Genomic DNA, 15,353 nt, shown 5'->3' with positions numbered 1-15,353 from the left:
TTAGTCTTTGATAAATGATTTTTTTTAATAGTTTGTTATTGGCTTTGCACTTTCAGATCTATATACTTAGTGCTTTTTTGTTGTATCCTGCCACGTCCGCTCTTTGTTACTTGTTTTTCTACTTTGTATTTATCTGATGAGTTAAGCCCTTTTCAAAGGACTTTAATAGTTTCTTCATTTGTTGTGTTTTGTCATCACTGAGTGGTGGAGGGTTGGGTGCCAGCAAACATGTTTGACCCGCCACTTTTTGTATGTGCCTGTCCCTGGTTGTTGTTTGTTGCTGTATATCATATTTGTTTTTCGTTCATTGTTCTGTACAGAGTTCTATATTTTAATTAGACTGACCAGGCCGTTAGTTTTCTCCTTTGATTGTTTTGAATTTTCAGTTTGGATGCCGTTTGTAGCTGACTATGCAGTATGGGTTTTGCTCATGGTTGAAGGCTGTACGATGACCTATAGTACTTAACTTTTATTTAAGTCATTTGGTCTCTGGTGGAGAGTTCTGCTTGTTTTTATAATAATCCCAAAATAAATATGATATCACAGCTACTAGTATATGCAAATGACAGCCACTGAATTACAGGCTTCTGTCCTTCGACAGGATCATACAGCAAGTGATGCGGTTAAAAATAGGCTATATATTTTGCACTCCTGGAGGTATTGCCGGCGTATGTTTCTTTTCAGGAAACCTATAGTACATATAAAAAAAAGAAGATGTGATATGATTGCCAATGAGACAACTCTCCACAAGAGACCAAATGACACAGACATTAAAAACTATAGGTCACCGTACGGCCTTCACCAATGAACAAACCACAGTACAGTTTACCGTTTGCTAGTAATTTTCCCTATACAAGGATGTTCCACTTTAGATCGTCTGATAAACTGAGATTAGTCATTTATATCCGAACCTTTTATAGCAGACAAGTCAGTCATGAATACAGTATGGGATTTTCTCATTGCTGAAGACAGTATACGCTCGACTATGATTGCTTACACCACTTCATTTGGACTTTTGTGGGTATTTGTCTCATTGACAATCATAACACATCTCCTTATTTTTACATACGTTTTTTCTTCTTCTTTAACTTGCACTAATACGTATTTAAATTAGTATTTTAAAACTAGATGATAGAAAAGCGTTTATTTTGTTTATAGATCGATCATTTTGCAGGAATGTCAATAACCATGCATTTTGATTTCCACCTATGTCATAGCTATTTTGGGAATAGTAAACGCGGAACCTTTATTGACAAAGCGGACAAAGTGTAAGTTCCAAAACCCGTAAACTTTGGGAGGTTCTAACCCCATCACGTGTTTTGTAACTGTACCAAGCTGGGAACAGTATATCTAATATATATGTTCCTGTACCAAGTCAGCCTCATCTTGTCCGTTTGTTGATCGTTGTTTCTTTTCTTGTGCTAAAATTTGAAATACAGATTTATTGAGAATAATCATTATGAATCATATATTAAACAATGACTATAGATATGAAATATATCGCTCTTTTTGTTGAAATTTTTCGAATTACGAATCAGTGCTGTTTTCATTACGTAAAAAATAGGACAAATTATGATTCATTAAAATTTTATAAAAACTGTTCAACTTTCATTGTTTTTTTTTCGGACCTGAATCATACTCCGACAAAAAAAATCTGTTGACATAATGTTTGTAATAAAAAAAAAATTATCTGACTTGAATATATAGTTTGTAAAACCCTACTCTAATTATACATTATGTACCTAAATGAGGTTGCAATCAGGACGATTTTGTCAACTTTCTCTTTGTGATCATTTATTCTGTAAATGTCAACACTTTTAATGAAGAGATCGAGAAGCATAGTTCTATTTCACTTTCGACGTGTATAATCATCAACTTAAAACACTTTTTATCTTAAGCTTGAAACCATGGTTTTGATTTGTGACACTGAATAGAACCCTTATCAACTACTCTGCCTATATTGTTCAAAACCACCCTTCATTCAACTTTATGAACTCTCGGAACGACAAAAATCTTGACATCTTTAGTTTGATAGATACATGCCTATTTTTGAGCCCTGTATATATTGCCCTCTAGGTGCCGTTATGTTATTTTAGTCGTATGCTGTCTCGCAAACACTCCACATTTCTTTTTCTTTTTCGTTTTCATATAAAAAGGGTACTTTTAATGATTTTTGTGCTTACTTTAGATAGTCATAAACTTTTGATAATATTTAAAATCCCTTCGTTTTCAAAATATATAAAAACAAATAAAAAACAACAGGAAAGCACATTGATCATGTCAGTGACTAATGTACGTGTTTTATTTTATTTCAAGGACAGATGAAGCCTGTAAACCCATTTACACCTTACAATGATTTTATAATACAAATATATAGTTGACACATAATTGAGTTACTTGAAATGTATTGTGATGAAACAATGGAACGCTGAATAACGAAATTGAAAATCGGTCCTAATCCAAATGAATTCTGAGAGACACATATGTACAATAATTGAATACGTAAAATTGAATTCTGCATCCACAAAATGCTTTTTAAGTCCTTTAATTCACTATATTAACATATTTGACTAATTTTTATTTTTCAAAACGCTGTAAGTATTAAAATGCTAAAAATGTTTACGATGCGATAATATTTTTTTTTGCAATATTCCGCTAGACATATTAGCTTCATCGAGCGTGCATATATAAAGGTGAAATCGAATGCAGACAAGAAACTTTTGCACATGGACGTTGCTGCCATGTATATCAAAGTTTTGATAAATTTCAAGATTATTTATTTTATTTGAAATGTGTGGTTTGCATGTCCATTGGCCAATATTATAGATAAAGTTTGATGCAGTATTTTTAATCATTCTTTATCTTTTCTCCTCTTTTTCATTAATCTCATCAGGTGAGGTTTTACAGTACGGAACTGGTGGATCCAAAAGTGTCCTTCTCGCAGTGATGTCCCACTCAATGTTCACTTCAATTATTTGGAAAGTAACATTATCTAAAGGGTGATTCTTTGAGCGAATATGTCTAGTAAGGGGAAAGTTTTTGATAGTTTTGTACCATGAACGATGGTTATTTAGTATAATATTAAAGTTGTCCATTGCTTCTACCACGTACTGAATGCCAACTACATATAGCTCATCTGACTAGCAGAGCTACTACATGACCTTTGACAACAAACAGCACTCACCTGACCAACATACTACAACAGAACCTTTGACAACACATATAGCTCACCTGACTGGCAAAGCCACTACAGGAACTTTGACAACAGATATAGCTCACCTAAATAAGAGAACCACAACAAGACCGTCGACAACAAAAAAGCTCACCTGAAGAACAGAACCATTACCAGACCTTTGACAACAGATATAGCTCACCTGAACAAGAGAACCAAAACAAGACATTTGACAACTGATAAAGTTCGCCTGACTAACAAAACAACTACAGGGCCTTTGACAACACATAGGTCATCTGACCAACAGAACCACTACAGGACCTTCATCAACAAAAATATCTCCCCTGACTGTCAAAGCCACTACAGGGCCTTTGAGAACACATAGCTCACCTGACCAACAGAACCACTACAGGACCCTTGACAACAGATATAGCTCACCTGACTAACAGAACCATTACAAGACCTTTGACTATACAGATGTAGCTAAACCGAACAACAGAACCACTACAAGACCTTTGACAACAGATATAGCTCACCTGGCCAACAGAACCACTACAGGACCTTCAAAAAACAAACATAGCTCACCTTAACAACAGAACCACTAATGGACCTTTGACATCAAAAATATCTCACCTGACCAAGAGAATCATTACAAGACCTTTGACAACAAATATAGCTCACCTGATCAAAAGAACCACAACAAGACATTTGACAAAAGATAAAGTTCACCTGACTAACAAAACAACTACAAGACCTTTGACAACAAATATAGCTCACCTGACCAACAGAACCAATACATGACTTTTGACAACAAATATAGTTCACCTGACCAACAAACCAACTACAGGATCTTTGACAACAGATCAGGATCGCTCAAAGTTAAAAAAAAAATGAATGCCAATGTGATGAGAAATACATAAGGACCTGCATTCAAGCAAAATATTACCCAAAATCATTCAAAGTAAATTTTTTGGGTCCAACAATTGGATTTGGTGGTTTGAAAAGGAGCTGATGAAAAAACTGCTATTATTGGAATCTTTGCAACATAAGCAATTCCTTATCCTTTCATCAACTCCTTTACCAAAAAAAGTTATATAAAATTGAGAATGGAAATGGGGAATGTGTCAAAGAGACAACAACCCGACCAAATAAAAAACAACAGCAGAGGGTCACCAACAGGTCTTCAATGTAGCGAGAAATTCCCGCACCCGGAGGCATCCTTCAGCTGGCCCCAGCATCTATAAAATTTTCCAACTGTAAAACGAATCACTCAATTTATATATTTGAAACATGTTACACCTGTGGCATTCAGTATGTGGTAGAAGCAATGGACAACTTTAATATTATACAAGTCATAGGTCTTGCAGTGGTTCTGTTGATAAGGTGAGCTTTATCTGTTGTCAAAGGTCCTGTGCTCAGTGCTTACATGTTTAACTGCATGTTTTGATACATTCTTTATCATGTTGCAGAACCCACCAATACATAGGTTCCAGATTCAACCGGCAAAATGTGTTTTATATTTTTTATTTTAAGGTTAGAGTGTTCCTGATAAAATTTGATAGAGAAAAGCTTTGCATTAAACAACAGAATCAGTAAGTGGGGTTGTTCATTAAATGATTTGATCAAAATTTTTAAATTTGGCTTCTGTTGGGATTGAGGGTCTTTTTAGGGTGTAAAACTGACCAAAACACTCTTTAGAGGTTGAAAATCGGGAAAAAATATTTTTAGTTTAACTCATTCGCCCCAAGACATTTCTGGAAAATCCGGCATTTTCGAAAATTTGCAATCATATGCAAATTATATGCAAATTAGCAGACTCTTGATGCTGTAACTGACGCTCATTTATCAAACTATATATTGGGATTTGGGGGCTGATGGCATGGGTGGGGGTGGGGTCGGAGGTGGAATATTTTCTCGTGGGTTTGAACCCACCCCCACTAAAAAATGGTAATTTTCCATCTATTTTCCGATTAAAACAACCTTGAGAGGTGAACACTGACAAGACTGTGTTTCTTTGTCATTCAAGTATTACCTATAGTTACAGCAGCCCATTCATGCTAGCTTGGAGTATATTGGACTTGAGTATCTTGCTGGGGAATTATTATTGTCAAGTCAGGTCTGCCTAAATGTCCGTTTTTTATGGATTTTTGACAAAACAGTGACCTAGATTCCTATTGGCCATATTATACCTAGTTGTGTTCCTATACCACCATGCATGTATAATAATAGTTTATATCAACAGTCACTTCCAGTTACGTAGTGGCCATCAAAAGATGCCCACCCCCACTTGATTTTGGTTACTTTTCAAGTTTTTCTGATTTTGAACTCTAAAACGGCTTTCAAAGTGCCATATTTTCATGAACAGACATTTGAGAAGAGTTTATGGACCATGAACTGCTTGATTGAAGTCCCTGCTATCATGACAGTTTGGCTGGGGTTTTCGAAAAAAGGATGGAGGGTCATACAGGCCTTCAAAGAATGGGTGTTGCCTACATGTGGGATTGGGGGTTAAAGGGTTAACAAGCAATGAAAAGATACAGTAGGCTCTTATGCCACAGTTGACACTAAATGTTTGAATTTTGAGGGGGTCTCGCCAAACTTATGGTGGAGCATATCTCTGTTGATAAGTCTCAAGAGTCTACTTCTTTGGACAATGAAAAATTGTATGCGGACAGTTATCTCTAATGTTTTATTTTACCACGTTTCTTTGTTTTAAATGTTGCTGTGGATTCATTTATTTTCCTGGGTATCAATTAAAGTGAACTCAGGAAAAATGAAATTTCAGTGATATTTATTAATTTTGTAAATATGAGACCAAAGTCTGCATAGCAGCTTCTACAAAATGTATACCTCGTTTACATTGTTAATTTATACACATGAAATCAACAAAATTGTTTACCCACAAAATAACAAAATAATCACTGTACAATACAAAATAAAAATAAAATACACTTCACATCTAAAGTTTATTATTGTAGAACAACCATGTTAACATGGACGGAATATTACAATTTACATTCTAACAAGAATTGATAATCTTCAGTAAAACATATCAATTAATAAATATATAAAAAATGTATAATATGAATGTAAAAAATGTATTATTGTCATATAACTTGATACTCTACAATTCAGCATTAAATGAGAAAAACAAGAAATTTCCTTGAATTTGTCATGTACAAGTTCAATTTGTGCAGATCATGTTAATACAAAAATAGAATTAATTATTGAAATCAAGTCCATTGTTAGGATCCCTAAAGCAGTTTGTTATGTCCAGGGATGTTGAATATTGTTATTCATTCTGGACTTCCTTCAACATGGTCTTTGTTCTATTCTGTTCCTTCTTCTGGGTTAAGATATTTAGAAGGATCGGTGATTTTCTCTAGATTTTCTTTCAAAACTTTCTCAGAGCACATAGGACAAGTTTCTTCAGTCTCCAACAGCCTACAAAAAAAAAAAAAGACCAATCATAAACTTATTAAAACTAGGATATAAACAATGTTACTCACTGTAAGTTAATCAAACAACTAATTATCTATGTACCTTGCAGTCATAAAAAGTTTAAGGCCTGATTCCGTACTCAGACTAAGAAATAAACCCATAAATATATTGGATATGGTGTTTGAACACATACTTTGAACTCAAGAGTACTGAATAGTTTTATAACCAAGAAGACAAAATGAAAATGTGCAATCAAATCATGATTTTTTAAATATATAAAATTTCATTTTTCATAAAAATGTTAACAAAAAATATTACAATAATATCTGATTATTGGTTGAAAAGCAGGTTAAAATTCATGTTTAAAATATTTGTCGGGAATTTTAATTTAGCGTACATAAAATATATATAAATGACTTTTGACCATATACTGTACAACTTTGATAAAGAATCTCTCTATCTATTAATAGCTGTGAATCTTTGTCCAGGGTTGGCTATACTTTTGGTCCTTTTCAGATTGATCAGCTCATCAACATTTGATTAAGGTTTTGGATTTTCTAACAATTTTGCCTCGAGGGTCACTAAAGAGATGTTAATTGTCATAAATGCAATTCTGGACAGTAAAACTGATACCATTAAATTTATTCTTACCTAAGGAATTCAGAGAATATAGCAGGGAAATCACACTTAGGACAAGCTGTTAAATCATCCTTCAACATATGTCGTCCCTGAAAAATAAAGGGTTAGGTTAAATACTAGATTTGTAACAATATGGTCAATTTGGTAACAATTGTTTGTGGATTTAGGAAAATTGTCTATTCTTGGTAAGTAGATATTGTAATTTGCCAAAGTTTACCTAAAAGACGATAAAAAATTTGCACTACTTTGAATTTATATTTAAAATTTATGATTCTCCTATATCCAGAAATTGTTTTACTTAAATTTTACTATATGAAGATATAACAGGAGTTGTTTACTACTGGAAATACTGGTTATGATTTGTACTATTAATCAATTATCTGCATTTTGAAATTGTGAGCTTTTTTTTTTATTAGTAAAGTAGAAAAAATACAACTGCTTGATAAAACAGTACCAGTTGCTTTTCAAGATAAGTGTAATATGAAAACTTACATGCCATTTGTCATGTGTGATATTATACAGCAATAGTTTAACAAGGCTAATAATACATAATACGTATTATTGGTTATTTCAAGTAAGCAATCATATTAGGCAATAACTTTCAGTATGAATTTCTATAGTATATATAAGTTAAGCAAAATTTGATCAAAATTGAAAGATCAAGATAACCAATCAAATTTTTAGTTTAAACATATTCAATATGCCAAAACAAAGCACAAGTACAGGACAAAAGTTTTTCAAACTTACACATTCTCCTTATAAACAGTATACTACAATTTATCTAACAACACAGAAATATTTCATCACAATTTAAACAAGAATGTGTCCATAGTACATGGATGCTCCACTCGCATTATCATTTTCTATGTTCAGTAGACCGTGAAATTGGGGTCAAAACTCTAATTTGGCAATTAAATTAGAAAGATCATATCATAGGGAACATGTGTACTAAGTTTGAAGTTGATTGGACTTCAACTTCATCAAAAACTACCTTGACCACAAACTTTAACCTGAAACTTGCACTATTATTTTCTATGTTCAGTGGACCGTGAAATTGGGGTCAAAAGTCTAATTTGGCAATTAAATTAGAAAGATCATATCATAGGGAACATGTGTACTAACTTTGAAGTTGATTGGACTTCAACTTCATCAAAAACTACCTTGACCAAAAGCTTTAACCTGAACGAACAGACAGACAGACGGAAGGATGGAAGGACGGACGCACAGACCAGAAAACATAATGCTCCTCTACTATCGTAGGTGTGGCATAAAAATTACGATGTTAAGGCATACAAATCTGAAATCTATTGTCTCCATTCCACCTAAATAACCAATGAAAAAAGACAGATTTATAACAGCCAAGAAGTTTTCTTCCATCAGGTATTTATTTCAAATACTGTTTCTAGTAAAAGGGGAAATACCGTGAAACCTGTTTTGAAAGACCACTCATTGAAAAGCAAAACAGTGGTCTCATAAGACAGGTGGTCTTTTAATGCAGGTTCAGTTTATAGGAAATGCACTAGAGGGACCTTTAATTGTTTTATGCTAAATACAGATGGTCTCCTCAACAGGTTTTACTATATGTGTATATCATTGTTTCATACTTACTGTTACAGTGCAATAAGGAATGCTATTTTTACAATCTGGACAGAGCAGATCAGTTTCTGGGATCTGGAATCCACAGTAAGGACAAGGTGTTAGTGGCTCCTCCTCCTCTGTCTTGTCTGGTTTTCTCACAATCACTTCTATTTTCTTCTTATATTTCAGATCTATCTGATTCCTATATTCAGGTCGCATCAACATGGCAGCATAACTGAATGAAGAATTCTTTAAACCAGCCCTGTGACATTCTATCACTGTTGATGTCAATATAGGGACAATATCTGGAAAATATTAAGAAAAATATAAACATATATTTCATTAAAAAAAATTAGACACTTAATTTCTTAAAATGTTAAGTTATAGGCACCATCAAACAGTGTGATTGCTATAAAGATCTTGTCATTAGGTACAAAGTCAAAGTTATAAATTTGGTAAATATTTCTAATAAGCTGCTGAAAATTGATACAAATGATCTGGATATTGTCTATTTACAGCAAAAACTGAAAGCCCTGCAGTTCTTCTTTAAAAAAAAGAAAAATATAGTAAAATCTGACATTTAAGATGCTTGATTTTTATATCAATTACAATATGGTTTGTATAGGTCAGCATAATCATAGAACTGAACCAGAATCAACCACTATATGAATGAATGATTTATTATAGTGCAACCTGTATATATACAATAGATACATATCAATACAATATTACATTACAGCCAGCCAGATAGGCTTACGATGCACTGTATTCAATACATTTCTACACTCCAGATTTGTGGGTGTATGGGAAAACAACCCAAGCACACAATACTAAATAAGAACAGACTTCAGAAGATAACTAATGGTTTAGGAAAGGTTTAAATTGATGCAGAATTCAAAAGAATATAACAGTTTATATGATATTAAGTTGAACTTACGAGATGGAAATTTACTGATATTGTTTGCCACCCTGATCAACATCCTGCCTCCTTTAAGATGATCACCTCTTTTCACGTGAATCTGAAATAAAATTGACATATACATGTATCGAGACATTTACTGAAACATATTTTTGAGATATATGGTTCATCAAAATACAATATGCAACCAGATGCTCCGCAGGGCGCAGCTTTATACGACCGCATAGGTTGAACCCTGAACGGTTGGGGCAAGTATGGACACAACATTCAAGCTGGATTCAGCTCTAAATTTGGATTGTGATTAAATAGTTGACACAGCATAGGTTTTGGACACAGAATGAATGTGGTCTAATGAACTTAAAATAATTTTTTTGTCTTTGAGCAATCACTATGCTGTTGAATATTAATCCTCTCAAAAAAATGTTTGAAGAAATTTTCTTTTTATTTATGAAATCTGAAATGAGAAAAATTAAACACCCCCCCCCACCACCACCATTTTTTTTCACATCCCCCTTTCCCTTTTTTCAAAACTGATCTCAATTCAAATTTGTAATGGAGTTTGCAACAATAACTACTCATTTAAATACATCATAAAATATTAAAATGTAACAAAAAGTGCTTGTTATCACTGAATGGTAAAGTGTGTTTTAATTTATCAGTTGGTAGTAAAAGTGAATATACATTGTGCATTGTATAAAACAATGATTTAAGTTGATTCAACTACTATTCTGGACAAAGAAAGATAACTCCAATCAATTGAAAATTTCTTGCTATTGCACAATATTGTGCAATTAGATATTTCTTGCTATTGTGCAATACTGTGCAATTGAAAATATTTGCTATTGCACAATACTGTGCAATTGAAGATTTCTTGCTATTGCACAATACTGTGCAATTGAACATTTTTTGCTATTGCACAATACTGTGCAATTGAAGATTTCCTGCTATTGCTGAATACTATGCAATTGAAAATTTCTTGCTATTGCACAATACTTAATATAATAATTTTGGATCCTAATTTGAACCAACTTGAAAACTGGGCCCATAATCAAAAATCTAAGTACATGATTAAATTCAGCATATCAAAAAAGCCAAAGAATTCAATTTTTATTAAAATCAAACTTAGTTTAATTTTGGACCCTTTGGTATTTAATGTAGACCAATTTGAAAATGGGACTAAAAATTAAGAATCTACATACACAGTTAGATTTGGCATATCAAAGAACCCCAATTATTCAATTTTTGATGAAATCAAACAAAGTTTAATTTTGGACCCCGATTTGGACCAACTTGAAAACTGGGCCCATAATCAAAAATCTAAGTACATTTTTAGATTCAGCATATCAAAGAACCCCAAGTATTCAATTTTTGTTAAAATCAAACTAAGTCTAATTTTGGACCCTTTGGACCTTAAAGTAGACCAATTGGAAAACGGGACCAAAAATTAAGAATCTACATACACAGTTAGATCCGGCATATCAAAGAACCCCAATTATTCAATTTTTGATGAAATCAAACAAAGTTCAATTTTGGACCCTTTGGGCCCCTTATTCCTAAAAACCTGTTGGGACCAAAACTCCCAAAATCAAACCCAACCTTCCTTTTATGGTCATAAACCTTGTGTTTAAATTTCAAAGATTTCTATTTACTTATACTAAAGTTATGGTGGGAAAACCAAGAATAATGCTTACTTGGGCCCCTTTTTGGCCCCTAATTCCTAAACTGTTCAGACCTCAACTCCCAAAATCAATCCCAACCTTCCTTTTGTGGTTATAAACCTTGTGTTTAAATTTCCTTAATTTCTATTTACTTATACTAAAGTTATTGTGCGAAAACCAAGAATAATGCTTATATGGGCCCTTTTTTGGCCCCTAATTCCTAAACTGTTTGAACTAAAACTCCCAAAATCAATCCCAACCTTCCTTTTGTGGTCATAAACCTTGTGTCAAAATTTCATAGATTTCTATTTACTTAAACTAAAGTTATAGTGCGAAAACCAAGAAAATGCTTATTTGGGCCCTTTTTGGCCCCTAATTCCTAAAATTTTGGGACCAAAACTCCCAAAATCAATCCCAACCTTCCTTTTGTGGTTATAAACCTTGTGTTAAAATTTCATAGATTTCTATTCACTTTTACTAAAGTTAGAGTGCGAAAACTAAAAGTATTCGGACGACGACGACGACGCCAACGTGATAGCAATATACGACGAAAAATTAAAATTTTTGCGGTCGTATAAAAAGGTTAACATGACTGTCATTGAACCTTTTGTAAAGAATTATTGCCCTTCAAATGAATTCTAAAACCCCCATTTTTGCAGAAACCACACAAATAATTTAAAGTCTTGCTTTTAAAATATGTCTTCTTAATTTACCACTACCTTTAATCATAAAAATATTCATCTAAAATATTTTAGATTTTTTTTCACATCCTCCCATAACCCTTGCATGAATTTCCTGTTATAAGCATTATACACCATTCTTTTATTGCCTCGGTGGCTGAGTGTTATAAGTAGTTACTACTGTAATCACTAGCCAGTCAACACTGAGGTTGTGAGTTAGAACACCAATTGTGCGGGTGAACTCAACTCCAATCTTAATTGACTAGGATTGTCAGTTTTCCTAACGAAGGTCTGTGGTTTTCTCCTAAGTGCATGTTTTACGATGTGAATAGGACTCATGCATAATGTATGTATTAACTGTGGTCTAGAAATATACCATAAATAAAGCAACCAATGATGACATGCACAATAAGTTAGGAGTTAACAAAGATTTTTGTTTCTATACCTTGACTAATATATAGCTATGTAGGATCATCAGGTTTGTCGACATTTCTGACGGAATTTTAATTTTCTGTTGTTTGAGTTCCTGGAACATACTGAACAGTACATCATGGGCATTCCTATAGTTACCTGTTAATTAAAAAGAATAAACTAGGTAACTGACACTAAAAAATAATAACATTGTCATTTAGTTTAGCTTTGTTCACTAAATCAAAATTACACCTTCTTGTTAGAATTAAAGTATTTTTATCAGATTTCTATGATATTAAATGCTCAACAAATGTAACAGTAGGCAGCATGTTGTAACTAATCAAAGTCTTACAAGGGACAAAATCATTACAATTATCAACTAGAGGTTCTGTAAAGTAAATCTCACAATAAGTTAATAACACATTAAAAGTATACTTAGAAGCTGAACATCTTTTAATTATTTAAAAGAATTCATCATTAAATTATTTTCATTTTCTATGAAATTATGGATATGATATTAAAATACCAACCAGCATTTTGTTCCTCCCTGGCTATGATGATAGCAGTTCTAGCAGCCTCTCTGTACTGTTTTAATGCCATGTACAGTCTGAACAAGTACTTAGCATCCTATACAAATAGAAGAAAATTATGTTTCAATGCCATGAAAAGTCTGAACAAGTACTTGGCATCCTATACAACTACAAGGAAATTATGTTTAAATGCCATGTACAGCATGAACAAGTACTTAGCATCCTATATAAATATAGGAAAATTATACTTTAAACACCAATTCGTTGTACAGGAATACTGTTGGTTCATTTCCTTTTTGTTTGGCGTTGATATTTTTCTTGAACATTTGAGACAAATGTTGTAATTTCAATCATGTATTGTGGATTCACTTATATCTATGGAAAACCATTTTTTTTTGGATTTCCTGGGTGAACCTTAACCACAATTTCAAAGGGTTAACAAAGTATACATTTTCTGTATGCAGACTTCAGCAAAAGCCTGAAACCAAGTATCCATCAAAATTGGTACCTTCTATAATAGATGAATCACAACACTGCTTTTTAAGTACACTTTTCTTTAAACCATTGTACTACTTACATTAACAGCTTAACTGTGTTTTTTCTACATCAGGATTTGTAAAATTTCTGACAGGTTGAAAAGTTTGACCAATACATGTATAATAGATTGAAATTGGGTAAACATTTTCAATGAACTGCAATAGAAGGAGAAGAGTTTTTTATAATGACACTTACCTTGGGCATGTAACTATTTCATTGTTTATGACTCTATGAAAAGGGGGTGCAGAATATACATAAGTGTGGACTATATATGGCCGAATACAGTAGTCTTTTTTATAATGACACTTACCTTTGGCATGTTGTCAGTCTCTCCCATAAGGAAGTCTATCAGCTGTCTGGTCAGACTGTCATCATTGGCTCGTCCTACAGTCTCTATGGCCAACTCTATAGCTTGGCTATCTTCTCCGTTACACTTACCTTGGGCATGTTGTCTGTCTCTCCCATAAGGAAGTCTATCAGCTGTCTGGTCAGACTGTCATCATTGGCGTCTATCAGCTGTCTGGTCAAACTGTCATCATTGGCTCGTCCTACAGTCTCTATGGCCAACACTATAGCTTGGCTATCTTCTCCGTTACACTTACCTTGGGCATGTTGTCAGTCTCTCCCATAAGGAAGTCTATCAGCTGTCTGGTCAGACTGTCATCATTGGCTCGTCCTACAGTCTCTATGGCCAACACTATAGCTTGGCTATCTTCTCCGTTACACTTACCTTGGGCATGTTGTCTGTCTCTCCCATAAGGAAGTCTATCAGCTGTCTGGTCAGACTGTCATCATTGGCGTCTATCAGCTGTCTGGTCAAACTGTCATCATTGGCTCGTCCTACAGTCTCTATGGCCAACTCTATAGCTTGGCTATCTTCTCCGTTACACTTACCTTGGGCATGTTGTCTGTCTCTCCCATAAGGAAGTCTATCAGCTGTCTGGTCAGACTGTCATCATTGGCTCGTCCTACAGTCTCTATGGCCAACTCTATAGCTTGGCTATCTTCTCCGTTACACTTACCTTGGGCATGTTGTCTGTCTCTCCCATAAGGAAGTCTATCAGCTGTCTGGTCAGACTGTCATCATTGGCTCGTCCTACAGTCTCTATGGCCAACTCTATAGCTTGGCTATCTTCTCCGTTACACTTACCTTGGGCATGTTGTCCGTCTCTCCCATAAGGAAGTCTATCAGCTGTCTGGTCAGACTGTCATCATTGGCTCGTCCTACAGTCTCTATGGCCAACTCTATAGCTTGGCTATCTTCTCCGTTACACTTACCTTGGGCATGTTGTCTGTCTCTCCCATAAGGAAGTCTATCAGCTGTCTGGTCAGACTGTCATCATTGGCTTGTCCTACAGTCTCTATGGCCAACTCTATAGCTTGGCTATCTTCTCCATTACACTTACCTTGGGCATGTTGTCCGTCTCTCCCATAAGGAAGTCTATCAGCTGTCTGGTCAGACTGTCATCATTGGCTCGTCCTACAGTCTCTATGGCCAACTCTATAGCTTGGCTATCTTCTCCGTTACACTTACCTTGGGCATGTTGTCTGTCTCTCCCATAAGGAAGTCTATCAGCTGTCTGGTCAAACTGTCATCATTGGCTCGTCCTACTGTCTCTATGGCCAACTCTATAGCTTGGCTATCTTCTCCATTACACTTGAGGAAATGTTTCATTGCCTGAATAATAATATTTTTAAACTCAATTATTTTTCCATTTACTGATTACTTTATGTGACTTATCAAAAATTTGTGACTTCTAAAGCTGTATTTTCAAAAACAATTGTCAA

The 15,353-nt window shown here is 34.1% G+C and overlaps 1 protein-coding gene across 1 annotated transcript in view; it reads right to left on the bottom strand.

Annotated features, from left to right (window-relative positions):
- Positions 1-6,119: 6,119 nt before the first annotated feature.
- Positions 6,120-15,353, bottom strand: part of LOC139485207 (WD repeat-containing protein 19-like) — a 34,178-nt gene continuing 24,944 nt past the window's right edge. Inside the window, exons 28-34 of the mRNA XM_071269482.1 lie at positions 15,100-15,243; positions 13,029-13,125; positions 12,533-12,657; positions 9,768-9,849; positions 8,861-9,135; positions 7,265-7,341; positions 6,120-6,616 (exon numbers count right to left, since the gene is read on the bottom strand). Of these exons, the coding sequence (XP_071125583.1) occupies positions 6,502-6,616; positions 7,265-7,341; positions 8,861-9,135; positions 9,768-9,849; positions 12,533-12,657; positions 13,029-13,125; positions 15,100-15,243 (915 nt within the window). The 3' untranslated portion in view covers positions 6,120-6,501. The remainder of the gene's footprint in view (positions 6,617-7,264; positions 7,342-8,860; positions 9,136-9,767; positions 9,850-12,532; positions 12,658-13,028; positions 13,126-15,099; positions 15,244-15,353) is intronic.

The sequence above is a fragment of the Mytilus edulis genome, chromosome 8 (genome assembly GCF_963676685.1).
Source record: "Mytilus edulis chromosome 8, xbMytEdul2.2, whole genome shotgun sequence".
Taxonomy (NCBI): Eukaryota; Metazoa; Mollusca; class Bivalvia; order Mytilida; family Mytilidae; genus Mytilus; species Mytilus edulis.
The sequence above is the reverse complement of the archived record's forward strand: the minus strand, read 5'-3'. Positions and strand labels throughout refer to the sequence as shown.